Source organism: Hemicordylus capensis, chromosome 8, assembly GCF_027244095.1.
Source record: "Hemicordylus capensis ecotype Gifberg chromosome 8, rHemCap1.1.pri, whole genome shotgun sequence".
Lineage (NCBI taxonomy): Eukaryota > Metazoa > Chordata > Lepidosauria > Squamata > Cordylidae > Hemicordylus > Hemicordylus capensis.
Window position 1 is genome coordinate 8,480,663 of NC_069664.1, and position 25,259 is coordinate 8,505,921.

A 25,259-nucleotide genomic window follows, 5' to 3' on the forward strand; every position below is an offset into this window, starting at 1 on the left:
ACTGCTGTAGACGTTCTCAGAAATTACAATGAGCATTTGTCTCCTCCACCCCCATCCCTGATTATCCTGAACACCCCATCCGATTCATTTATTAAGGAGCCGGCGTGGTGTAGTGGTTAGAGTGCTGGACTAGGACTGGGGAGACCCAAGTTCAAATCCCCATTCAGCCATGAGACTAGCTGGGTGACTCTGGGCCAGTCACTTCTCTCTCAGCCTAACCTACTTCACAGGGTTGTTGTGAAAGAGAAACTCAGTTGTGTAGAACACCGCTCTGGGCTCCTTGGAGGAAGAGTGGGATATAAATGTAAAATAATAATAATAATTTGCTACGGTGGTTACCATTCATCCCTCCTCCTCCATCTTGCTTCAGGCAGAGGCAGATTAAGCTTTTTGCCACCCATAGGCAAAAAGGCTTTGATCGCCCTTTTAGGAACATAGGAAACTGCCATATACTGAGTCAGACCATTGGTCTATCTAGCTCAGTATTGTCTTCACAGACTGGCAGCAGCTTCTCCAAGGCAGGAATCTCTCTCAGCCCTATCTTGGAGATGCTGCCAGGGAGGGAACTTGGAACCTTCTGCTCTTCCCAGAGCGGCTTCATCCCCTGAGGGGAATATCTTGCAGTGCTCACACATCTAGTCTCCCATTCATATGCAACCAGGACCCTGCTTAGCTAAGGGGACAAGTCATGCTTGCTACCACACAAGACCAGCTCTCCTCTCCTCTTTTACCTTAAACAAAAACGGTTTGCCTTTTTAAATATATAAGGTAAAAGCGGTGGGGGGTGGGTGCTTTCTCCTCGCCCACGCCACCCTTGCTGCAGCCACCACTGCCCCCAGAGAGGGGTGGCAAAATCTGAGGGGCAAAATTTGCTGCCCCTCAGATTTTGCCGCCGTAGGCAAATGCCTCCTCTGCCTCTCTGTTAATCCACCCCTGGCTTCAGGCAGGAAGCGCCTTCCTTGGCAGCACTCCTTGTACTGCCTCGACAATCAAAGGATGTTGCTAATATCCTGCTCCGGATTGGCTCCAGCTTCTCTGGCTCCGCATCCAACAAGTGTCGAAGGGAATTTTGCTGATCGGCAGCCTGGCTGCTGGCAGCGGGGAGAAGCCCGCCCGGGCTCCTCAGCATCTGCTCTTCTGCTTGCGTTTGCAGCGTGATCTGCCGGGCCGTGCGTGGCTCTTGAAATGTAGCCATGTAATCCAGAGTGCCAGGGATGGGTATCAGCAGCGAGTCAAGGAGCTATTCCCAGGAAAGGAGCTTATAAGGGTCCCATAACAACATCTGCCTTCGTTCTTAGCACGGGAGTAGCGAGATCCTTTTTCTTGGCAGTGGTCCCACACACGGATGCAGCTCCTCGGCCCGCTGCACTAGAGAGGCAATCTCCCTGCACCTTCCACGTGAGGGGAGGAGAGGTGGTCTTGTGGAAGCGAGTGTGAATTGTGCCTTTTGCTAAGCAGGGCCTGCCCTGGTTTGCATTTGGATGGGTGACGACATGTGAGATATACCCCTTAGAGCAGGGATCCTCAGCGTTGGGCCCCCAGATGTTCTTGGACTTCAACTCCCAGAAACCCCAGCCAAAGGCCACTGCAGCTGAGGATTGAAGTCCAAGAACATCTGGGGGCCCAACGTTGAGGATCCCTGCCTTAGAGGATGGTGTGTCGTAGATCAGTGGTAAAGGTTCGGCTTGCATGCAGAAGGTCCCAGGTTCAATCCCTGGCATCTCTCTACATAGGGTTGGGAGAAAGGCTCCTGCCCAAAACCTTGGAGAACCGCTGCCCGCCATTGTAGATGACGCATGCCGTGCGTGCACACATAGATGCACAAATTTAAATGTTACCACTTTTGAGACAGACTGCTCCAGTCACTGGCCTACATCCAGCCTAAGCCACTCACGAGTGAATACTGAAATCAGTAGTCACTGAAATTAATGGAACAACTTTACTTGTCTTATTAATTTCAATGGGAGGACTCGGTGTTAATTTTCTGAAGCCTTTGAGTCAGGCTGAGGGGGAGGGCTACGCTCAGCTCCAGCATGTAGCCAGCCAATCAGGAACAGAGGAGGAGGGCCTTAGCTAAGCAGGGTCTGCCCTGGTTGCATATGAATGGGAGACTTGAAGTGTGAGCTCTGTAAGGTACTCCCCTCAGGGGATGGAGCCACTCTGGGAAGAGCAGAAAGTTCCAAGTTCCCTCCTTGGCAGCATCTCCAAGGTAGGGCTGAGAGAGATTCCTGCCTGCCACCTTGGAGAAGCCACTGCTGCCAGTCTGTGTTGAAAATATTGAGTTAGATGAACCAATGGTCTGACTCAGTATATGGCAGCTTCCTATGTTCCAAAATTACATTTGCACTGTTCTTGCTTCTTTTTCCTGTTTCCACCCTCCAAGTGGAAGTGTTATGCCTGAGTGATGGGAATATTTCAGTTGACATCTTCATTTGCAGTTGCTCAGCCCTGGAAAGACAAGGTCACGGCCTCACTCCTTGCCTTTCAGAGGAGAGCATGCCAGCACAGGAACAAAGCCATTCCCGGGACGCTCTGCCTTCCTCCCTGGTCCTTGGTGTCCCCGTGAAGTGCTAGCAGCCAGCCAGGGCCTCCTCCTTTTACTGTTATACGGGCAGGGAGTGGGAAGAGAAATAAACTGGGGACACTCTGTACAAACCAGAATGTGCTTTCCTGTACAGCAAAATCTCCAAGGAATGTTTTCTGTGGGCATGTTATCTACACCTAAACTAGTTGAATAGTCCTTCCTTCTCTCTAGGGCAGTATAGTTCTGGCAGTAGGAATCTAGGCTAGGGATTCCCAACCTGCAGTTCTCAGATGTTGCTGGACGACAACTCCCATCATCCACAGCATCAGACACTGTCGAGGCTGGGGATGATGGGAGTTGGAGTCCAACACAGTCTGGGGACCAAAGCTTGTATACCTCCGGTCTAGCCCAAACCCACTTGCATCTTCTCAACCATTAAACTAGGTCCTCAGGGAGTCTCGTGGAGGTCAACAGCATGATAATAAGAATAACAACAACAACTATTATTATTACATTGATATCCTGCTCTTCCTCCAAGGAGCCCAGAGCGGTGTACTACACACCTGAGCTTCTCTTTCACAACAACCCTGTGAAGTAGGTTAGGCTGAGAGAGAAGTGACTGGCCCAGAGTCACCCAGCAAGTCTCATGGCTGAATGGGGATTTGAACTCGGGTCTCCTCAGTCCTAGTCCATCACTCTAACCACTACACCATGCTGGCTCGCTATGTAATGTCATTCGTTCCAATGTAAGTCCCAAACTAATGTAATTAGTTTTAATGTAATTAGTTTGGGAACAAGAATAGGATATAGGAAGCTGCCTTCTACTGAGTCAGACCCTTGGCCCATCTAGCTCAGTACTGTCTACTCAGACTGGCAGCAGCTTCTCCAAGGCTTCAGGCAGGAGTCCCTCTCCCAGCCCTATCCTAGAGATGTCATGGAGGAAACTCGGAACCTTCTGCCTGCAAGCATGCAGGTGCTGAAAGAGGAGCCTTCCCATCTTCTCTGACAATTACCCCTAAAAGACTTTGTTTTTTCACCCAAGGTTGTTAACTGGACTGTGGTCTTAAATGGTTTTAAGGTCTTCATTTTAAATCTGTTCTATGTTGCTCCCAGAGTTAGAAGTTTGGGGTGGGCTACAAAGTTGATAAATAAATAAATAATGGTTGGCTAGTGAGTGGGGAAATGATTTGACTAGCAAGCTAGAGGTTGCCAGTTCAAATCCCCACTGGTATTATTATTAATTATTATTATTATTATTATTATTATTTATTCAATTTCTATTCCGCCCTTCCAAAAATGGCTCAGGGTGGTTTACACAGAGAAATAACAAACAAATAAGATGGATCCCTGTCCCCAAAGGGCTCACAATCTAAAACGAAACATAAGACAGACACCAGCCACAGTCACTGGAGGGCCTGTGCTGGGGGTGGATAGGGCCAGTTACTCCCCCCCCTGCTAAATAAAGAGAATCACCACGTTAAAAGGTGCCTCTTTGCCCAGTTAGCAGGGGTATGATTCCCAGACACCTAGGAAGATGCTGAAACACCTAGGAAGATGCTGAAAGGCATCATCTCACACTGTGAGGGAGACGGCAATGGTCAACCCCTCCTGTATTCTACCAAAGACAACCACAGGGCTCTGTGGTCGCCAGGAGTCAACATCAAGTCAATGGCACACTTTACCTTTAGTGAGCCAAGCCTAAGTTTGTGGGTCCCTGCTCATAAGCTGTGGAAGGGTCCATAACCTCTAGTAGAGCATGCTGGTTTAATTTTTTAAAAATCCCCTATAAAGGTAGCTGAGCCTGTGATTCCATTTCCTCCATCATGTATGCATCGATGGTATTAGAACTACTGGGAAACACCCTGAGTTTAACACTGCTCCTGCTGATATCCATTGCCTTTGTAGTGTGTCTCTATTGTGCCAGAACGGCCCAAGGCAAGAGAGAGAAAATGGCAAAAGGAAAGGAAGGAAGTCGGTTGCTTAAGTGTGTGGGAGAGGCAGAAATGCAAGAATATAAATAACTCAAGGATATCCTGGGGGCAGGGGGACAAGGGAAGGCCGTCTCCTCCTCTAGATCAAGATTGGTTGTAAGTTACCCTAAAATGCCAGCAGGGCAATCTACTTCCAGGCCCTTTTGCTTCACCGAAGAGCCTGTAAGATGCTCAACCCTTGTCAGTGTTGTTAGTTTTGATGGGTGGGTCTCCCTATGAGACTTGAAAAAGACCTTCTTCTTAAATTCCTTGTCCATCCATTTTGGGTTTCTCAGGATGTTTCCCAAAGCTGGCCTTCTACACTGAAAAAGGTGGCCATATTCTGGCTTTCAAAATCTGGGTGCCTCATTTGCATATTATGTAAATAGGCTTGAAAATGATTTTTGAGCAGAATAGGGACTGCACGTTTTGCTCTATAGCTCCGCTTCTGCAAGGGCTGGAGCTTAGCTTTTTAAAAAAACTCTGCTTCTGTAAGGGCTGGAGCTTAGCTTTTTTAAAAAAAGCAAGCAAGCTGAAATCTGGGAGAATCTGGGTGGGCTAAGCAATCTGGGTGAGATGCTTGGGACCAGCATTCCCTGCCTGCAACCTTGAAGAAGCCACTGCCAGTCTGTGAAGACAATACTGAGCTGGATAGACCAATGGTCTGACTCAGTATATGGCAGTTTCCTATGTTCCCTATGTTTCCCTTTAACAGAGAATTCCAGAGGTTGACTACAACTCCCAGCATCCGTAGCTATGATGGCCTTTGGCTGGGAATGATGGGAGTTGTAGTCAACAACATCTGGGATTCCCTATTAGAGGGAACACTGGTTGGGACACCCTGGTGCTGAGGCAAGTCTGGACTTACTCCTGAGCATACACTGAGCAGAGAGCTGTAGGTGATCCTGAGTCCCTAGATGACCATAGGTGGATAGGTGTTATTTATTTCATTTTTTATCATTTCTTCTTCCAGGGAGTTTAGGGTGACACAAGAGGTTCTCTTTTCTCCACCACCAGGAGGGTAGGGAGAGGCAGGTTAGGCTGAGAGTGTGTATAGCTGGTGCAAGGCCACCGGTGAACTTCATGGCTGAGCCGGGATTAGAACCCGGGCCTTTCAGGTCCTAGTCAAAGACATTAACCACTGAGCCACAAGCATATACAGAACCCCTCTCTTGGGCCTCCTCTCTTGCTGGAAAGGGCTCTCTGCCTCTCAGCCTCACCTCCCTCACAGGGTTGTTGTGAGGGTAAGCATAGCCATCACCACCACGTACATTGCTCAGGGCTCCTTGGAAGAAGAGCGGGATAGAAATGCAAAAAATGAATAAACGTCAACCTGCCGAGGTTCTTGGACTACAGCTCCCAACATCCCTAGCCACAGTGGCCAATGGTTGGGTGTGATGGGAGGAGGAGTCCGACATCTGCAGAGGGCTGGAGTGGTGCCACCTTGATCTGCAGCCGGAATGGTTTTGGGCCAGCGCTTCCCAGCCTCGGATGCCCAGATGTCCCATCATCCTGAGCCACAATGGTCTTTGTTGGGTGGGGATGATAGGAGTTGTAGTCAGAGGTGCTCTTACCTCTGGACTTCTGGGCCGAAGTCCTCCACAGCCCCTAGGACCCCCCAAATCCTCTTTAGTCTGTCCCGGGTGGTGTGGAGGCTCAGCAGAGCATGATGGTGCTTAATTTGCAGGGAAGGGGGGCCTCCAGCGGCCTTTAGGTCCAGGCTCCAAAGTTACCTAGGTGCCCTTCTGGTTGTAGTCTGAAAACAGCTGGGCACCCAAGGCTGGAAAAACCCTGGTCTTTGGTCATTGTGGCTGGGGATGATGGGAGTTGTAGTCCAAAAACAGCTGGGCACCCAAGGCTGGGAAACCCCTGGTCATTGTGCCTGGGGATGATGGGCATTGTAGTCCAAAGACAACTGGGCACCCAAGGCTGGGAAAACCCTGGTCTTTGGTCATTGTGGCTGGAGGTGATGGGCGTTGTGGTCCAGCATCATCTGGAGAGCCAGGCTTTGAAACCTCTGGGCTAGATGGACCCTTTCTCTGAGCCACGGGAGGACTCTCCTTTCCTCCTTCTAGTGTGACGGCGCGGGGGGCGGGCAGGGTCTTGAGCGTTTGGCCAGACGCGAGGGGGAGAGACCTTGCCTCCAGGCAGCCGTCCGTCCCACCCCCACCCCGCAGCCCAATTGCTACAGTCCGGAGGGGAGGCGGCTCCATGATGTGGCTCCCCCGCGCGCCCCCCGCCCTCCAGCCGAGCCAGCTGATGCTGCCAGCCAGCGAGAGCGCACGAGCCGGGGGGAGCCGGTGACGGCCGTAGCAGCCGCCGCCGCCGCCGCCGCCAGCATGGGCACGGGGTGACGGCTCGGGGAGGCTTGGCTTTCCGCAGCAGCCCCGTTGGGGCGAGTGGCTCAAAGATCTGCTCGGCGTCAGCGGAGAGGAGGCGGCGGCGGCTCGCGGCCGCGCCAAGCCGGAGAGCTCCCGCAGCAGAGCAGACAGGCAGCCCGGAGGGAGGCGGAGCAGGAGGGGAGAGCGGCGGCGCTGCTGCTGCTGCTGCTGCTGCGCCGGCGGGGGGACGGGAAGCAGCTCGCCATGGCGCACGGCTAACCACATCCGCGCCGGATCGGCTCGACAGAGCGCGGCAGCGGCGCTTGCTTGGGGCCGCCTCCCTCCTGCCCGCCCGGCCGGCCCCTCCATTTTGAAGGCGGCTCGGCTCGCCCGTCGGAAGGAGAGAAGACGCGCGCCGCCCGCCGCCCGCCGCCGCCCCGATGGCGTTCAGCGCCTCCTGGCAGCTCCTCTCGCCCGTGCAGTGGGCCAAGTGGACGTGGTCCGCCGTGCGAGGGGGCAGCGCCGGGCCCGAGCTGCAGGATGGCATCGCCGGCGCAGACGGGGAGGCGCGAGCGGCGCCGGAGCAGCCGCTGGAGGACGAGGAGGAGGACGCGCAGGCGGAGACGAAATCGCTCAGCCTCAGGCAAGTCCGGGCCTCCCTTAGCGTGCCTGCCCGGAGTCGGGGCTGCCGCTTCACACGTGACGCAAAGGCGAACCTGGGTTTGCCGCCCCCGACTTTGCTCCGCGGGGAGGGCTGGCGTGCGCGGGCATCTCTTTCTCTCTACCCTCTTCCCGGGGTTGGTTTTGGGGATGTGAGGGCGGTGCGATGAAGGATGGGGTCCACACGTGCTAGCACGCTTCGAGTTCCGCCGCAGACAACACAGATAGTAACGGATCAGTGGGTTCACATGTTCAGCTGGCGATAATCAAGGGTAGAGAATGTCAGTGGTGGTGATGATGCCGCTTGTATATCTCAGATCTGGCCCTGGGGACTGAACGTGTGAACCAATCACTGCATTGGAAAGCCTTGCCCTCGAGACTGTGTGGCTGTTCTGTCTGCTCCATAGATGCTAGGCATCTGTTCACGTTGCACTGCATGAACCCAATGGTGAGCATGTCTCTGTGAACCAGTCCAGACAAAGCTCCTGGCTGAGTGTATTCGTGCAATACTCCTGTCTGCTGTATTCACGTGTTATATTTTCAGGTGTACGTAAAAAACATCTTCGTATAGCTTTTTTAAAAAAGTAATGTGTGAAGAGGCTCTATTTCTTAAATGAGGTGTGTTTCTGAATAATTTTGAATCAGATTTTAGCTGCTGAAGCCTGGAATGACTGTATACTGGTTGATGTGAAGTGCTAAGCAAGGAATGCCTCTGAGCATATGCAGAATACATCTTTATTATACCTTTTCCTTCCTTGGCGGAGCTCGGAGCAGAAGACTCGGGCCCTTTTCTGTCACACTTTATCTCTCACTGCTGGGGTAACTGTATCCCCAGCTTCCTGTGATAACGCTGTGGTAAGAGAAATGCACTCTGCACATGTTCTGATGTGCTGTGCTTAAGGGACATTAGAGGAGGACCCACAGGTCTGCAGCCATCAGTATGGGTGGGGAGACACCACTTTGTAGGCCAGGTTGAGCCTCAGAACCTGCCTTTCAGGAAATAACTGCAGGGCTTAATCATGCCTGAAAGTTATTTCAGCCTTTGAGGTGGAATTCTTCCTTCTCATTCCAGATCGGGGAATGTGGTCTGGTTGGTCAGTGGGCGGGGCATGACCCTCTCCAAAGGGTCTTTACTACTTGTCCTAAGCCAAGGGTTCCCAGATGTGGTTGGACTACAACTCCCATCATCCACAGCCACCATGGCAGGACCATGGTGGCTGTGGATTATGGGGGTTGAGAAGCCTTGTCTGAAGGCTTTCTCTTGTTTTGGTACAGTAAATGGCTTCCTAGGGAGAGGAGGCCTTTATCTGTGTGGCTCAGAGGAAGCCTTTAAGCTGCCAAAACACCCTCCTAAGCTCATCCAGTGCTCGGACGGTGAAGGGGGTCAGGTGCCAGCCTACCTGGATGGCACGCACTCTGATCATAAACCCCTTTCCTCTCTGTCCGAGAATTTGGGAACGTCTGCATGCAAGCAGCTCTGCCGCTGAGCTATGGTCAATTCCCCAAGATATTTGGTGGTTCGCTGCCATACTGAGTCAGACCATTGGTCCCTCCAGCACAGTCTTGTCTACACTGACTGGCAGCGGCTCTCCAAGGTTTCAGGCAGGTGTTTTTCCCAGCTCTACCTGGAGATTCCAGGTATTGAACCTGGAGCCCCAAGCAGTGTACTACATACTTGAGTTTCTCTTTCACAACAACCCTGTGAAGTAGGTTAGGCTGAGAGAGAAGTGACTGGCCCAGAGTCACCCAGCAAGTCTCATGGCTGGATGGGGATTTGAACTCGGGTCTCCCCGGTCCTAGTCCAGCACTCTAACCACTACACCACACTGGCTCATCCACATGTAGTCACTCATCCAAATACAAGCCAGGACAAACCCTTCTTAGCAAACAGGGACAATTTATGTTCGCTGATGCCAGGCTTGCTCTCCTGCCCAGCTTCTGAGTTCTCTCCAGGAATCAGTAAAGCCCTGCAGCCTCAGAGGAAGAGTGCATTTGCCACGGGAGGCAGCGTTCCCTCTAACAGGGATTCCCAGAGGTTGTGGACTACAACTCCCATAATCTCTGGCCAAAGGCCATTACAGCTGGGGATGATGGGAGTTGTAGTCAACATCATCTGGGAATCCCTGTTAGAGGGAACGCTGACGGGAGGTGCCCCTGTTGAGTTAAACAAGGAGGGGCAGATCTGTTTGGGAATCAAGGACTCCAAGACTGTCTGTCTGGGGCGGGGAGAGAAGCTAACCCAGACCTGAACTTGCTTTCTAGTGCAACACTCTAACCACTGCACCATGCTGCCTCTCAAGCCAAGCATGATCCTGTGCCCTCTTTTTTCTTCCTAGTGGGTGACTGATTGCTTTCGAGAGTGGCGCAGCGTGGACTCTGGCCCTGCCTATCTCCTTTGACTGGCATTGCCAGCCAGCATTAATTGTAACATTTCAGTGCGTGTTTGATATTTGTATATTTCAAACATTCCCATAAAAATACTCCAGGCCAGTGTTCCCTCTAACAGGGATTCCCAGAGGTTGTTGACTACAATTCCCAGAATCCCCAGCTGCAATGGCTTTTGCTTGGGGATTCTGGGAGTTGTCGTTAACAACATCTGGGAAGCCCTGTTAGAAGAGGAAATACTGCTCCAGGCAGCAAACAACGTGCACAAATTAAAACAATAGATTCAAAAACAAATGGCTGAAGAAATATATCTTTAAACCAAAGCAGCTAAAAACAGCCACAAGAGGGTTCTGAGAAGGGGCAGCCATAACACCTGCTGGGAAAGATGGTTCTGTCTTAACTGCCTGCCAGAAAGCAAGGGGCAATGGGGCCAGGTGGAGAAGCTAGGTCAGAGGTTCCCAAGCATAAGCCTCCATTTGTGGCTGGACTACAACTCCCATCATCCATGGCCGCGGTGGAGTTGGCAGTGGATGATGGGAGTTGTAGTTCAGCAACACCTGTGGACCCAAAGTTGGGAATCCCTGACCTAGATGTCAGGAGAGCAATAGGGAAAGACATATGCAGAGATTTAAAAAAGAACAAAGGCTGTTGTATCTGGGAGTGATGGGAGTTACACTCCCTGAGGATGATGAGAGTTGTAGTCTGTCAGTATCCAGGGACCCGTGGTTGGGAAGCCCTGGTCTACTCGATATGTTTCCTCCATGAGAGAGTTGAGGAGGAAAGGTCTGTCAACAACACAGTGGAACTTCCACATACAGGAGCAGTCTCCTTCTTAATCCTGGATGCTGGAGACAAGCAGAGGATGGACGTGGTTGCCTTACCCCACTTGGAAGGCCTCCTTACTAGCCACTGCTGGAGACAGAGCGCTGGGTTAGGTGGACCTTTGCTGTGCTCCATCAGGTCCTCTTTTGAGAAATCCTGAGTGCCCGGGAGGACACTGGGTGGCTGGGAGGCCCCTGCTCAGCCTGGTGTCCTGTGCTGGTCCAGAAGTGCTTAATGCGCCCCTCTCTGCCCTCTTCCTTGGCAGTTCGGATTCAGAAGGCAATTTTGAGACCCCTGAAGCAGAGACCCCGATCCGCACACCAGGGAAGGAGCTGGAGGACCCGTCCCTGCAACTCCCGGAGGCTGAGACCGAGTCCCAAGGTAAAGAGGTGCTGAATCGTTACTTTCATCCCATTTGAACCAAGTCGGATAGTTGAACAAAGTCGGGTAGTTGTCCCACAGGGGCTCTTAAAGGTGCTGTGGCCCACAGTCTTTTGCTATCAAGGCTGCGCTTGCAGATCCTCTCTGGAAGGGTATTGATATCTCTTTTTCCAAAATGTTGGTCCCAAGGTTCCATTGGACTACAACTCCCATCATGCCCCATAGAAGACATCGTGGCAGGGGATGATGGGAGCTGTAGTCCAACACCTGTGGGCCCAAGTTTGAGAACCTCTGCACTAGGTGGATAAAGCAACATCTTTTTCATCATGCAAGTAGCTGTCCCATACTGATCTAGACTGTTGGTTCATCTAACTTGGGAGGGGGCTTTTTTAGTGGCTGTGACCCTGCCTACGGAAGAGGCGTGCTTCACCCCTCTCTTCTGAAGAATTCTCTTTTTAAATACAATTTTAACCTATAGATTAAAAAAAAGAAAACCCATTGTTTCAGTTGGACTTTTAAAAGTTGGAATTGGGATCTCGGCCTCCTCTTTTATTGCTTCATTATGCATTGCTAGGCACTTTGAACCTTACTATTATCTCGACTGTATTATTTTCTGATGCCTGCCACCTGGGTAAATACAATCCAAGGGGGCACACCCCAGCCGTGGGTGTTCCCATCAGGCTCGCCCTCAGAGAGGCTAGGAGAAGAAGAACCAGAGTGAGGTGCCTTTTGCGATTGTGCCAGGGGAGCACAGAAAATGGTACGCTGAGTGCAGAAATCAGCATCCGGATAATTTTGGCTTGCATTTAAAATGAAACCTAAAACTGTAGCCCCTCAGGATACAGAGTTCGGCTTGGGAGTGTCTGAGCAACGCATCTAGGAATCTTGGGTTTGGAGATTCCGTTCGAACAACTATGTACAAGTGGACCTTGTTATTTGCGGATTCACTATTTGCGGAGTCACGTATCCGGGGTTGGGAAATAGACACCAGGCCTCGGCATACACGGGGAAAAAAGCGGGGGGGGGAGACACATGTCGACCTTGTGTATCTGCGGGTCGGAGGTGCCCGGAAATGACTATGGAGGTAATTTCCGGCCGCCATTTTCTTTGACGGAGCCACAAAATGGCTCCCATGTTTGTAAAAAAAAAGGGGGGGAGGGTGATTTTCAGCCCCCCCACCATTTCAAAATGGGGGGGTGATTTGGAGGCATAGCACAACTCAGGGGGAGTAGCACAGCACTGTAAGACACTCCCCCCACCGGCGAAATTTGGCAGATTTTCAGCTGACCTCTGGAACCTAACCCCCGTGATCCCATCCCATTACTCGATATTCGCAGTTTCCATATCCGCGGCTGCAGCCCAGAACGGAACCCCCGCGAATATCAAGGTTCTCCTGTACAGGATATTCACTGTAGGCCTTTTGTTCCCTGTCTCAGTACCATAATCAGTAGTAAATGCTTCCTCATTGGCATAATTTATATAGGTAACAGTTCAGCTTGTCCTGGTGTAGAAATTTGATTTTACTGGAACACAGAGAGCTTCCTTATACCGAGCCAGACCGTTGGTCGATCTAGCTCAGTATGGTGCAAAGCAGAGTCTCTGCCACTGGGCTATGGCTCACCCCCCAAGATTGGCTGTAACCAGGAACGCTGGCTATCCATCTTGCATGCCTTCCTGTTCTGCGTGTTTTTGCTAAAAACCAGGGTGATGTACGGTGGTGGTGGTCATCTTCTTACCAAAACTAAGCCTGCACTGGTAACCAGCTGATGACTAGCCCTGCGCTGGTTTGAGGATCCAGTGGGAGAGAGTTCCTCAGTCTATTATGGGGGCAAAACTCTTAACACTCCAGAGATGAAAAGATGCTGCTGTGAATTTGGAAATCTGGTCTGAATGCTGAGGCGGACTGCTCATCTTCAAGAGAGGGAGTGCCGCTTATGAGCCTAGCTGTTAGTTGGGAGCTGAGGTGCAAAGAGGATTGTGTGTTTTGGGGTGCAGGATGAGCAGGTGGCAGTATTACAGGTTATACCACTGTGCAGTACTTCAGGGGTGTGATACAAGTGGGAGAGAGAGAATAGTTGGCAGTGCAACATTCTGGCGCTACTGATGCACCCACCAAGAATTGGTGTCCTAGGCGATCACCTTGATCTGCCTAGTGGACAGGCTGGCCCTGTTAGGCCCCTCCTGTTAGGCTTCCCCAGCACTGGTAACAGCAGGCGAACTGGGCGTATCCTGCTTTGTATGCACCTAGGGGCAGGGGTAAAGGTCAGGTGTGCCGTTGAATCCTGGCACCCACACAGCCCTGTGGTTGTCTTTGGTAGATACAGGAGGGGTTTGCCATTGCCTCTTCCCGCGCAATATGAGATGATGCCTTTCAGCATCTTCCTATAGCACTGTTGCCTGATATCGGTGTTCATACCCATGGGGATTTGAAGCAGCAACCTCTGGCTTGCTAGTCAAGTCATTTCCCCACTGAGCCATTAGGTGGCTAGGGAGGGGCAGGGGTGGTACATGTTGGTGGTACATGTCTATTGGAATCGGACATTTCATCTTGCGGGTCTAGACTAGTGCTTTGATTTGGAGTATTGATTGATTGATTGATTGATTGATTGCATTTGTAAACTGCCCCATCCAGAGGCTCTGGGTGGTGTACAACAACTTTTTTTAAAAAAACAACAACAACATAAGACCCACAATTCAAACACAATGCTAAAAACAATTTGATTGGGGCCTTGGAGCAAGGCTGATGGAAAGCCGTGGCGGTCCTGGGAATGGCGAGTTCTCGGCTTAATCCCGAGAAGGCCTCTTGGCGAGGGCTGTCAGGAGCAGCTGGGGGTTCCGTGGGATGGGGCTTGGAAGAGAAGCAGCAGCAGCAGCAGCAGCAGCGGGTACCAGAGAAGCCTGTCAGTCGAGCTATATAAGGCAAAAGAGAAGGGCATGTGCTCTGTATAAGCCGTACAGGGAAGTGGGAGAAAGCCTTCTGTGTTTATCGTAAGTTAGAACGTGCAGCAGTTAACTCCTTGTTGTTCTCATTTGGCTCCTGTGAGGACATCCATAGCACTCGGGAGATGAGCGGAAAGGATTATAACATGGCTTAATATAGTATAAGCTTTCGTGGGTGACAACCGGTGTTCCCTGTAACAAGGATTCCCAGATGTTGTTGACTAGGAACATCGGAAGCTGCCATATACTGAGTCAGACCATTGGTCTATCTAGCTCAGTGTTGTCTTCACAGACTGGCAGCGGCTTCTCCAAGGCAGGAATCTCAGCCCTATCTTGGAGATACCAGAGAGGGAACTTGGAACCTTCTGCTCTTCCCAGAGAGGCTCCATCCCCTACTAAGGGGAATGTCTTGCAGTGCTGACACATCAAGTCTCCCATTCATATGCAACCAGGGTGGACCCTGCTTAGCTAAAGGGACAAGGCAGTGTGCCATCAAGTCAGTGTCGACTCCTGGCGACCACAGAGCCCTGTGGTTCTCTTTGGTAGAATTTTGGAGGGGTTTACCATTGCCATCTCCCTCACAGTATGAGATGATGCAGACCTTGTCAAAAAAATCATGAGCATTTGTCCATCCCACTGGTACCAACCACTGCTCCAAGCCTCTGTCTCCCTGCTTTAGTCAGTGGTTGCCAGTCTTGGGTCCTAGATGTTGTGGGACTACAACTCCCATCATCCTAGCCACAACTGCCGAGTTTGGTAACCCCTGATCTACCTCAAGTATCTGGGGTGCCCTCCGCCCCTTAGTTACAGCAGCTGGTGCTGCTTATTCCGTGGGTTCCTAGCATCTCTCTGCTGCTCACCTGTGTCTCCAAGCATTCCACCACCTCCCACCTGGGCCCTCTTCCACCATTGCCTTTTGGAGCACCAGAATCTCGTTTTCTAAATGAGGAAATGACTCTTCCTGCCAGCAGGGCTCTGACTCACTGCTGAGTCTCCCTTCCCCCTTTGAACTGAACTGTTTCTTGTTGCCGCTTGGAAGCTTTGATGCTCTGACATCTTCCTAACAGTTGTGTTGAGCGCTGGGAGGCCTGGCAGAGAGAGGGCCTGGTTTAGTAGCTTGCACATCTCCTGCCGCCCCTGCTGATGGGGGAAATGGCAGCATCCAGGGGCCCTGACTTGGCAGCTCTTAAGAGGTGCCCAGAGGCTAGCTGGGTTGCTCTCTGTCCTCCTTTGACCACCCTGGTCGTGTGCAAAAAATTAAATAAATAAATACATCCCTGGCAAAGATTGGCAAATATATCCCTGGCAAAAAAATACATCCCAATGGCAAAGGTTATTTGGCCAATTGTTTGTGAGGGACATCCTGCAAGCTGTAAACTTGTATATCCCATGCTTTTCCAGTGGCTGTTCCAGTGACTTGCTTTTTGTGATTTGGTGCCTGCAGAATTCTAAACTGAATTGACTGATGCAGAGTTTGCATTCCTGACAACTTTGACTTCTCTTTATTAAGAAAGAATCCTGGAGGGGTTTACCACTGTCATCTTCCACGCAGTCTGAGATGATACCTTTCAGCATCTTCCTATATCGCTGCTGCCTGATATAGGTGTTTGCCATAGTCTTGGAAACATACCAGTGAGGATTCGAACTGGCAACTTCTGGCTTGCTGGTCAAGTCATTTCACCGCTGCTCCATTAGGTGGTGCTAGGAATATAGAAGCTGCCTTATACCAAGTCAGACCATTGGTCCATCAAGTTCAGTACTGTCTACACAAACTGGCAGCGGATTCCCCAAGGTTACAGGTAGCAGTCTTTCCCATCCCTACCTGGAGATGCCAGGGAGGGAACTTGGAACCTTCTGCATGCAAGTACACAGATGTTTTTCCCAGAGCAGCACCATCCCCTCAGGGGGATACCTTACAGCGTTCACATGTAGTCTCCCATTCAAATACAAACCAGGGCAGACCCTGCTTAGCAAGGGGGACAATTCGTGCTTGCTACCACAAGACCAGCTCTCCTCCCAACTAAAATTCTCCCATTGCTGAACATAATGTGAGATTCTGGTATGTTTCCCAGATTATGGGTAACACCTACTGTATATCGGGCAGCAGCAGTCTAGGAAGATGCTGAAAGGCATCATCTCATACTGTGTGGGAGATGGCAATGGTCAACCCCTCCTGCATTCTACCAAAGACAACCACAGGACTCCGTGGGCTCAAGGAGACGAAATTGACTTGACGGCACACTTTACTTTACTTACACCATTGGCAGATTGTGCACTGGAACTTAAATGTGTGGATAGGGCTACAGAAACAACTACAAGTGTAGAGACATCTGTATGCATCTGCACCGTAATGTCTAAATAATATTTCTATCTTTGGACATATAAGGAAAGGTCTGGACTGGTTGCTAGACTGGGGCCTGGGATATAAGGCAGCAGGGATGGTGCTGGCAGACCTGGCCTGTTCTTTCATCCCCCTCCCTAAAGTCAGAGCCATTTTTAATGGTTGTGGGGGAGAGAGACAGAAGAAAGGAAGCTGTTTATGTTACTCAGCTGAGGTTGACTCAGCAGTAAGTCACGGAAACCACATTAGTAGCTAAAATCATTACTTGGACGCTTGCTGTCTTTCTGCTCAAGATGAATGCCGTAGAAACAGTCAGAGTTTGAAATGGAACCTTTGTCAGGATGCACAAAATGGCGGGCATCTTTCCAGACCCATGGTGTTTGTGGCTCAGAGAGCGGAGGGTGAGGAAGGAGAGAAGTTTCCCTCAAGTATGTGCATAGGTGGGACACAGCTGCACTGTGTATATGTGTGTGTATGCATGGGATAGCAAGACCTTGTGTAGTGTAAAAGTAAAGCGTGCTGTCGAGTTGGTGTCAAATCCTGGCACCCACAGAGCCCTGTGGTTGTCTTTGGTAGAATACAGGAGGGGTTGACCATGGCCTCCTCCCGCGCAGTGTGAGATGAAGCCTTTCAGCATCTTCCTAGATCGCTGCTGCCCAATAGAGGTGTTTCCCATACCAGCGGGGATTTGAACCGGCAACCTCTGGCTTGCTAGTCAAGTCATTTCCCTGCTGCACCTTTAGGTGCTTTATTGTGTAGTGTAGTACTTGTTAAAAAAAAAACAACAACAAGTAGAGACAAATGGAAAGGATTTTAAGATGGTTTCATAGGTGACAACCCACTTTGTCAGATGCTGAGATGTTACTGGAGAAATGCGGGAGAACGTGCCAACAACAATAATAAATAGTAAGTAAATAAATTTAATTTGTTAACTGCCCCATAACAAATTGTTCTCTGGGTGGCTCACCACAACATTTTAAAAAGTCCAGTAAAAACACATAAAATGCAACAGACAAATCACCACACAGAACAAAATACAAAATACGATACAAAGCATTTTTAACAAGTTCTTAAAAATCAATTTAAACAATGATTTGGCAAGATTCTAAGGTTCTTAAAGGGACAGAGGTTAAAATACATCAAGCATAATCCTCATAGCAAGTGTAGGCACCCGTGGCTCTCCAGCTGTTGTTGAACTACAACTCCTATCATCTGCATTCACAATTTTGTGGCTGGGGATGATAGGAGTTGTAGTTCAACAACAGCTGGAGAGCCATGGGTTCCTACTCCTGCCTTATAGTGCGGCAGGAAACCAAAGTCTCTATTTAATCCTTGTCCCCTAGACAAGGAAAGGAGAGCAGGTCTTGTGGTAGCAAGCATGACTGTCCCCTTAGCTAAGCAGGGTCCACCCTGGTTGCATATGAAAGGGAGACTAGAAGTGTGAGCACTGGAAGAGATTCCCCTTAGGGGATAATGGAGCCGCTCTGGGAAGAGCATCTAGGCTCCAAGTTCCCTCCCTGGCCGCATCTCCAAGACTGGGCTGAGAGAGATTCCTGCCTGCCACCTTGGAAAAGCCGCTGCTGCCAGTCTGTGAAGACAATCCTGAGCGAGATGGACCAAGGGTCTGACTCGGTAGAAAGTTGCTTGGTGTGTTCCTAGGTCATAAGATGTACCTTGATGAATCAGTCCAAAGCAGTGTTCCCTGTAACAGAGGTTTCTATGTGTGCTGAAAAGTGGTTCAGCTGTCCGAATCGTGGGCACCTCCCTTTAAAATCGAGGCCTTACACCCCTCCTTTAAAGCTGGGGAGAGCAGGTGTGTACCTGCTCCTCCTCTGCTTCCACCATCCTGGTGCTCTCCCCTGCTATGCCCACATTTCGGCGGGGTGTCTCCCAGCTGCCCTTGTGCCCCGCCAGCGAGTGGGCATAGCTGGAGGCAGCGTCGGAATAGTGGCGAGCAGAGGAGCAGCAGGTACAAACCTGCCCCCCTCCACTTTAAAGGGGCTGTGTTAGCCCTCGATTTTAAAGGGAGGTGCCCGCAATTCAGATGGCCAGATCGCATTTCGGCACATCTCAGATATGGTTGACTACAGCTTCCAACATCCCCAGCCAAAGGCCATTGTCACTGGGGATGATGGAAATGGTACTCCACAAGATCTAGAAATCCTTGTGGCAGGGAGTTCTGGTCCAAGGATCCATCTAGGCCAGCATCCTGCTTCTAGTAGTAGTCACCCAGATGCTCCCAGGAGCTGAGAACGCAAGTACAACTCTCCCCCATGTTATTTGTCTATAGCAACTATTATTTGTGTCTGGGGGTGATGGGAGGTGTAGTCCAGCAACATCTGGGGATCTGCATTTGAGAACCCTTCCTTGGCCTTTCCTTGGACCCAATCTTCCCTTGGTCACTAATTCTCAAGACCTTTTAGGATGTTGCTCTCTCAGCCTGTGCCTGCCACTTGCTGGACGGGGATCCTAATTCTATCTTCCTCTAAAGAGGAATTCCTCCAATTCATCAACTGTGGCTCAGGGGTCATGATCCTGACCCTGCAGTGGAGGCCAGGTGTCCACACTTTGCAGGTGCTCAGTGGTCCCCACAGCTATGGGGTCTGGCACGGACCCTAAGTATGCTGACCAGTGGTCCCTCTGATTTTTTTCATCTCTGTGCGGAATGAATTTTGTTCTGGGCGGCAATATCAAGGCAGTGTGTGCGCACCTGCCTTCAGAGTGGGGCCTTCCAGGATCTAAAATGAACTGAGCGGACATCCAAAAACTTGTGAGCACGCGCATGTGCGCACGCCTTAGAGGGTTACAGTAATCCTGACTGTGTTGAGTGTAGGGCTTGCCTGCAATGCAACCCCTCTACTTAAATCAAAACAGAGGTGCTTTGACGTTTTAGGGAAGCCACCAGCATTTCATGTGCAAAGATGGATTCCAAAGAGCATCCAGAGAAGCCCCCAAATCACCCTGGAGTGGCATCTCTGGTATTTAAGCACTGACAAGTGGTTGTTAAACGAGACAGATGCCCCAGTTACTGCATTTACGTTCCGGCTCACTCGCTCCTTGGCAGCAGGCAGCTCACACGAGAGGACACGTGCTACCTGCACAAAACAGACCCCTTTTTGCCTCCTGGGAAGGAAGCATTTCTGGTCGGAGCGAGACCATCTCAATCGCTGCATTAGCCAAGCTCCAGTTGATATATAGCCAGCAACGCTCACAGCAGCGCATGGGAAGTATCTGCAGCCCTTTGCATGCCAGATGAACAGATGGAGTTGCCTTATCCTGAGTCAGGCCACTGGTTTGTCTCGCCCAGTACCGTCTGCTCTGACTGGCAGCAGCTCCTGAGGGCTGGATTATGACACACTGAGGCCCTAAGCTATGTCAAGCTTAAAAGGATCCATAACATTAAAGGTAAAGTGTGCCGTCGAGTCGGTGTCGACTCCTGGCGCCCACAGAGCCCTGTGGTTGACTTCGGTAAAATACAGGAGGGGTTGACCATTGCCTCCTCCCGTGCAGTATGAGATGATGCCTTTCAGCATCTTCCTAGATCGCTGCTGCCCGATATAGGTGTTTCCCATAGTCCCCCCAAGTTTCTTTTAAAAAGCATAATGAAAATATAAATAGTAAAGCTTTATTTTCACATATATACTTGGCAAAGATGCAACGAAAAGCTAATAATCTAACAAAAACATTTCTCTTGCAATAAGCATATTAGAAATAGCTTTGAATGAACATACATTGTGATTTCTTACTTAGCATTTATGAAAACTTTGAGTGTACTCCACAGAAAAGCAAGATTCTTTACATAGTTCAGCATTAGTAAATTGAAGACCGAATACAACCTGCTCTGTCTTTTTGCATCTAAGATAGAATTTAAAGCATTTTCTTTCTCCTCTACTTTCCAACCAATTCTGTAAAACTTGAAATTTAGCCTTAAAAAATAAAATAAAACTAGGGCCCTCATAATGTGGGGACATAAGCTGTAGCTTACATGGCTTTTGCCTAAATAGGAACATAGGGATGCAGGAAGCTGCCTTCTACTGAGTCAGACCATTGGTGGACCATCTGGCTTAGTATTGTCTACATAGACTGGCAACAACTTATCCAAGGCTGCATTCAGGAGTGTCTCTCCCAGGGGCGTATCTAGGGGTAGGGCAGGCAGGGCACGTGCCCCGGGCGTCACTTGAAGGGGGGCGCCATTTTGTAAAATTAAATTTTTTTTAAAAAATGGCTGCCAAAAACAAAATGACCACCGTGCATGCTCAAATGGCCTCTGTGAGGCTCTAGGTCATGCCAGGCTTTGCAGAGGCCATTTGAGCATGCATGGTGGCCATTTTGTTTTCAGTGGCCTTTAAAAAAAAAAGATTATTTTTAAAAACGGCCACTGCACATGCTCAAATGGTCCCTGCGAGGCCCTAGAGGCCAGCGGGGGGAGGGGGAATCTTTGCAAAACCCTCCCCCCAGCCTTTAGGAAGCCCCCCAAAGGGGCTACGGGTAAAAATAATAATAATAAAAATATAATATAAGACACTGTACACATATGCAGATTGGCACTATGTACAGAGAATCAGGGCTTGTGAATACTGAGCTGACGCTTAATAGCTAGGTTGTATACATTTGCTCCTACTTTGCTTCTTGTGATAAGTGAGTTAAATGTGATGTCTTGCTAATATGGCTATTAATGGTGAGTTTGTCTTTGAATCAGTGTGAAACCCTTAATATTAAGGCCCACTGGGAGTTTCTTGCTCTCTTTCTCTCATTTTAACTATCTTTCTGAAAGACTAGAATATATTCCAAGCAGTGACAGTTTACTCTGCATATCCTTTAATTATTTACAGAGTATCTGGGAAAAGTCAAATTGTCCATTTATTTTTAAAACTTATGTAATGGTGATGCTACAATGCATAGTAGAGAATTAGAAGGCACTTCTGTTTAGTTTTCCAAGTACATCTCCACATAGTATTTGGTATTTCATGAGCCCCCACATACTGAAATTTGTAGTTTTCCAGCATTTTTTGGTCTGGCTAAGTGCACTGCTAAATAGTTTTTGAAATATGAAAAGATTAATGAGCTTGACTTGTATTTTTCAGCTGATATTATGGTAAAGTTATCTGAAAGATGGGTGTCAGATGCTTGGACAGGAGGCGCAATTTCAGTGTTTGCCCTAGGCGCTATTTTCCCTAGATACGCCTCTGGTCTCTCCCAGCCCTATCTTGGAGATGCTGCCAACTTGGAACCTTCTGTATGCAAGCAGGCAGGTGCTCTTTCTAGACTCCATCCCCTAAGGGGAATATTTTACAGTGCTCACACATGTAGTCTCCCATTCAAATGCAAAGCATGGTGGACCCTGCTTGGCAAAGGTGTGGAATAGTACCTGTGGAGGGGTCTTGCAGAAGTGGTTCTGCCTTTTAACTAATAATGAATAGGGTTTGATGATAGCAGGTCACTCTTGTTTTTCTTGATTGATTGATTAAGTGCCGTCAAGTCAGTGTTAACTCTTAGCGACCACATAGATAGATTCTCTCCAGGATGGTCTGTCTTCAACTTGGCCTTTAAGGTCTCTCAGTGGTGCATTCACTGCTGTCATAATCGAGTCTATCCACCTTGCTGCTGGTCGTCCTCTTCTTCTCTTTCCTTCCACTTTCCCCAGCATGATGGACTTCTCAAGGGAGCTGGGTCTTCGCATAATGTGTCCGAAGTATGATAGTTTGAGCCTGGTCATTTGTGCCTCGAGTGAAAATTCTGGATTGATTTGTTCTATGATCCATTGGCTTGTTTTCCTGGCTGTCCATGGTATCCTCAAAAGTCATCTCCAGCTCCAAAGTTCAAAAGCGTCAATGCTTTTTCTATCTTGCTTCTTCAAAGTCTAGCTTCCGCATCCATAGAGTGTCACAGGGAAAACCATGGTCCGAAGGATTCTAATCTTTGTAGGTGTAGACACGTTACAGCATCTAAATATCTTTAAATCAGGGGTGCCTAACTTTGACCCTTCAGCTGTTGTTGACCTACAGCTCCCATCATCCGCAGTCACAGTGGCTAGTAGCCATGGATGATGGGAATTGTAGGCCAACATCTGTAGGAGGGCCACAGTTTGAAACCCCTGCTCTAAATGCTTCCTAGTTTAGCCAGGGTCTACTCTCCTGTCCTTTACCGATTGTCTCTCTTCTCCGGAAGAGAGCTGGACTTGTGGTAGCAAGCATGACTTGTCCCCTTAGCTAAGCGGGGTCTGCCCTGGTTGCATATGAATGGGAGACTAGAAGTGTGAGCACTGGAAGAGATTCCCCTCAGGGGATGGAGCCGCTCTGGGAAGAGCATCTAGATTCCAAGTTCCCTCCCTGGCACCATCTCCAAGATAAGGCTGAGAGAGATTCCTGCCTGCAACCTTGGAGGAGCCGCTGCCAGTCTGTGTAGACAATACTGAACTAGATGGACCAATGGCCTGACTCAGTATATGGCAGCTTCCTATGTTCCTATGTCTCTGGAGGCGGAGTGCTCTCTGGGCGAAGGGCAGACGGCTTTGCACGGGAATCCAAACTATGTAGCCAACTCCCTGTCCTGTGCAGGGGAGACAGGCCTGCTATGAAGTCCCATTCCATTGGGAAAGCTCATATCCTTGCAGGCTTCCGTGCTTAATGCGATTTTGTGGTTTGGCCTCTCGTGGATCAAGGAACTGCCAATGCTAGCAGGACCAAAGCGCTCTTGGACGCTCCACCTTCCCAGAATGCTTTCCTAGAGTATCTTGGGTCTCTTCCAGATGGCAGCAGAGCCCAAAGTCTAAAAAGCTTTCTGGGAAGTTTTCAGTGTGATTTTACTTCCCATGCACACACTGCAGCAAGTTTTCATGTTACTCCTCCTGCAGTCTTGTACTCCATGTACATGCCATACATCGTATGATTTTTACACCACTGTCACCTGCCATCCCCTATTTTTAAAAAACCTAGGAAGCTGCCATATACTGAGTCAGACCCTTGGTCCCTCCAGCTCAGTATTGTCTACACGGACTGGCAGCAGCTCTCCAAGGTTTCCGGCAGGAGTCTCTCCCAGCCCTTCCCGGAGATGCTGCCAAGGATCGAACCTGGAACCTTCTGCATACAGAGCAGATGCTCTTCCACTGAGCTGCAGCCCCATTCCCTAAGAGGAATATCTTGCAGCAGACAGCTCTCACAGGTAGTCACCCATCCAAATACAAACAAAGGTAGGAAATGTTTAGCAAGGGGGACAGATCATGCTTGCTACTGCAAGACCAAGCCATTTAATGGTGCAGCGGGGAAATGACTTGACTAGCAAGCCAGAGGCTGCTGGTTTGAACCCTCGTTGGTATGTTTCCAAGGCTATGGGAAATACCTCTATCGGGTGGCAACGATATAGGAAGATGCTGAAAGGCATCATCATCTCATACTGCGCGGGCGGAGGCAATAGTAGACCCTCCCTGTATTCTCCCAAAGACAACCACAGGGCTCTGTGGTCACCAGGAGTCAACACTGACTCAGAGGGCACACTTTATCTTTACTGTAAGACCAGCTCTCCTCTCCAGATCAGCACACCCCACCCCTACAGGATCTGCAGACCACCTGTGTTTGGAATCACATTAGGTTCTTTTCCAGACTGCAGCATTGTTCTGACAAAAGCGACTGTGCTCATGGGGTCCACCCAACTTTGCATTTGAAGGGGAGACTTGGTGTGAGAACTGGAAGATATTCCCCTTAGGGGATGGGGCTGCTCTGGGAAGAGCACCAGTTTGCTTGCATGTAGAAGATTCCAAGTTCCCTCCCTGGCAGCATCTCCAGATAGGCCTGAGAGAGACTCCTGCCTGCAGCCTTGGAGAAGCCGCTGCCAGTCTGTGAAGGCAGTACTGAGAGTTAGATAGACCAATGGTCTCAGTAGAAGCCAGCTTCCTATGTTCCTAGTGCACAGCGGCATGTGGGCATGGCTAGCAGACATGCTCTCGTCTCACCCCCGTCCCCACTCCCATGTTCAGGCTGAATACCTGAACAGACAAGTCTTTCAAGCTTTCCCAGAAACATGTTTTCTAGCTGTTTTCGTTTGAATTGGCTGGTGTGTGGGAGAAGCCATTGGGATTTTCATGTTCGGGCCTCACAAAGCCCATGGGCCCTACAGGTTGTAACATTAGACGCCGGTATCTCGCTTATGTTTTCCTCAGAGTTGCCTCAGAGCCTGCATAAGTGGCTTTCTTGTGAGAAATAAGGCTTCTTAAGCCCCCAGGGGCTTCTTTGGTGCTGTCAGGTTCTCTGTTGTTATATAATTTGGGGGGGGGGGGAGTGCGTGCGCACGCATGTGTGCAGATAGTATTTATTTATTCATTTAATTAAAATATTTCTATACCACCGAAAACTTGCTTTTCTGGGTGGTTTACAATTAAAATCATTAATTAAAATCATTAAAAAGATTTCAATCATTTAAAACCCCGTATTAAAAATATTAAAGCTATCAATCAAATTAAAAGCCTGGGTGAATAAATGTGTCTTCTGTGCTTTTTTAAAAAAAAGTTCCCATTGATGGGGAGGCTCTTATTTCAACAGGGAGGGCATTCCCAAGCCCAGGGGCTGCAACAGAGGAGGCCTGTTCCAGACAAACCTCTCCAGATGGTAGGCAGGGATTTATCTCTTCCCTGAAAATAATAATTTATTGGCTCTGATAGGTGCCTTACTGATAAGCACCTGAATGGGCACATTTGCCAGAAACCTGACATACCCTGTTGGAATCTTGTAGAAAATCTCCCCCCACCAACACACACACCTTTACGCCCCACCCTCGGCATCTCAAATGAATCCTGAGAAAATCCTGAGCTTTGCAGCAGGTCCCGACAGTTCCTAGATCTGGCAGGAATGAGGGAAGAGCCAATTGCAAAACTGGAAGGTTGCGACATCTTTCTAATTGCAAGAGTCCAGCAGTACTCACTC

The 25,259-nt window shown here is 49.6% G+C and overlaps 1 protein-coding gene across 8 annotated transcripts in view; it reads left to right on the forward strand.

Moving 5' to 3' along the window:
* Positions 1 to 25,259, forward strand: part of TACC1 (transforming acidic coiled-coil containing protein 1) — an 85,766-nt gene that overhangs the window by 20,393 nt on the left and 40,114 nt on the right. For 2 of the 8 annotated variants that reach the window (XM_053269531.1, XM_053269527.1), the window contains exon 2: positions 10,948 to 11,063. Coding sequence is in view for 7 of the 8 variants with exons in the window: in XM_053269527.1 (XP_053125502.1) it covers positions 10,948 to 11,063 (116 nt within the window). In the remaining variant the exon portion in view is untranslated. Of the gene's footprint in view, positions 1 to 6,703; positions 7,459 to 10,947; positions 11,064 to 25,259 lie in introns of those variants that run through there. The other 6 variants (XM_053269528.1, XM_053269524.1, XM_053269530.1 and 3 more) reach the window with 6 other exon arrangements.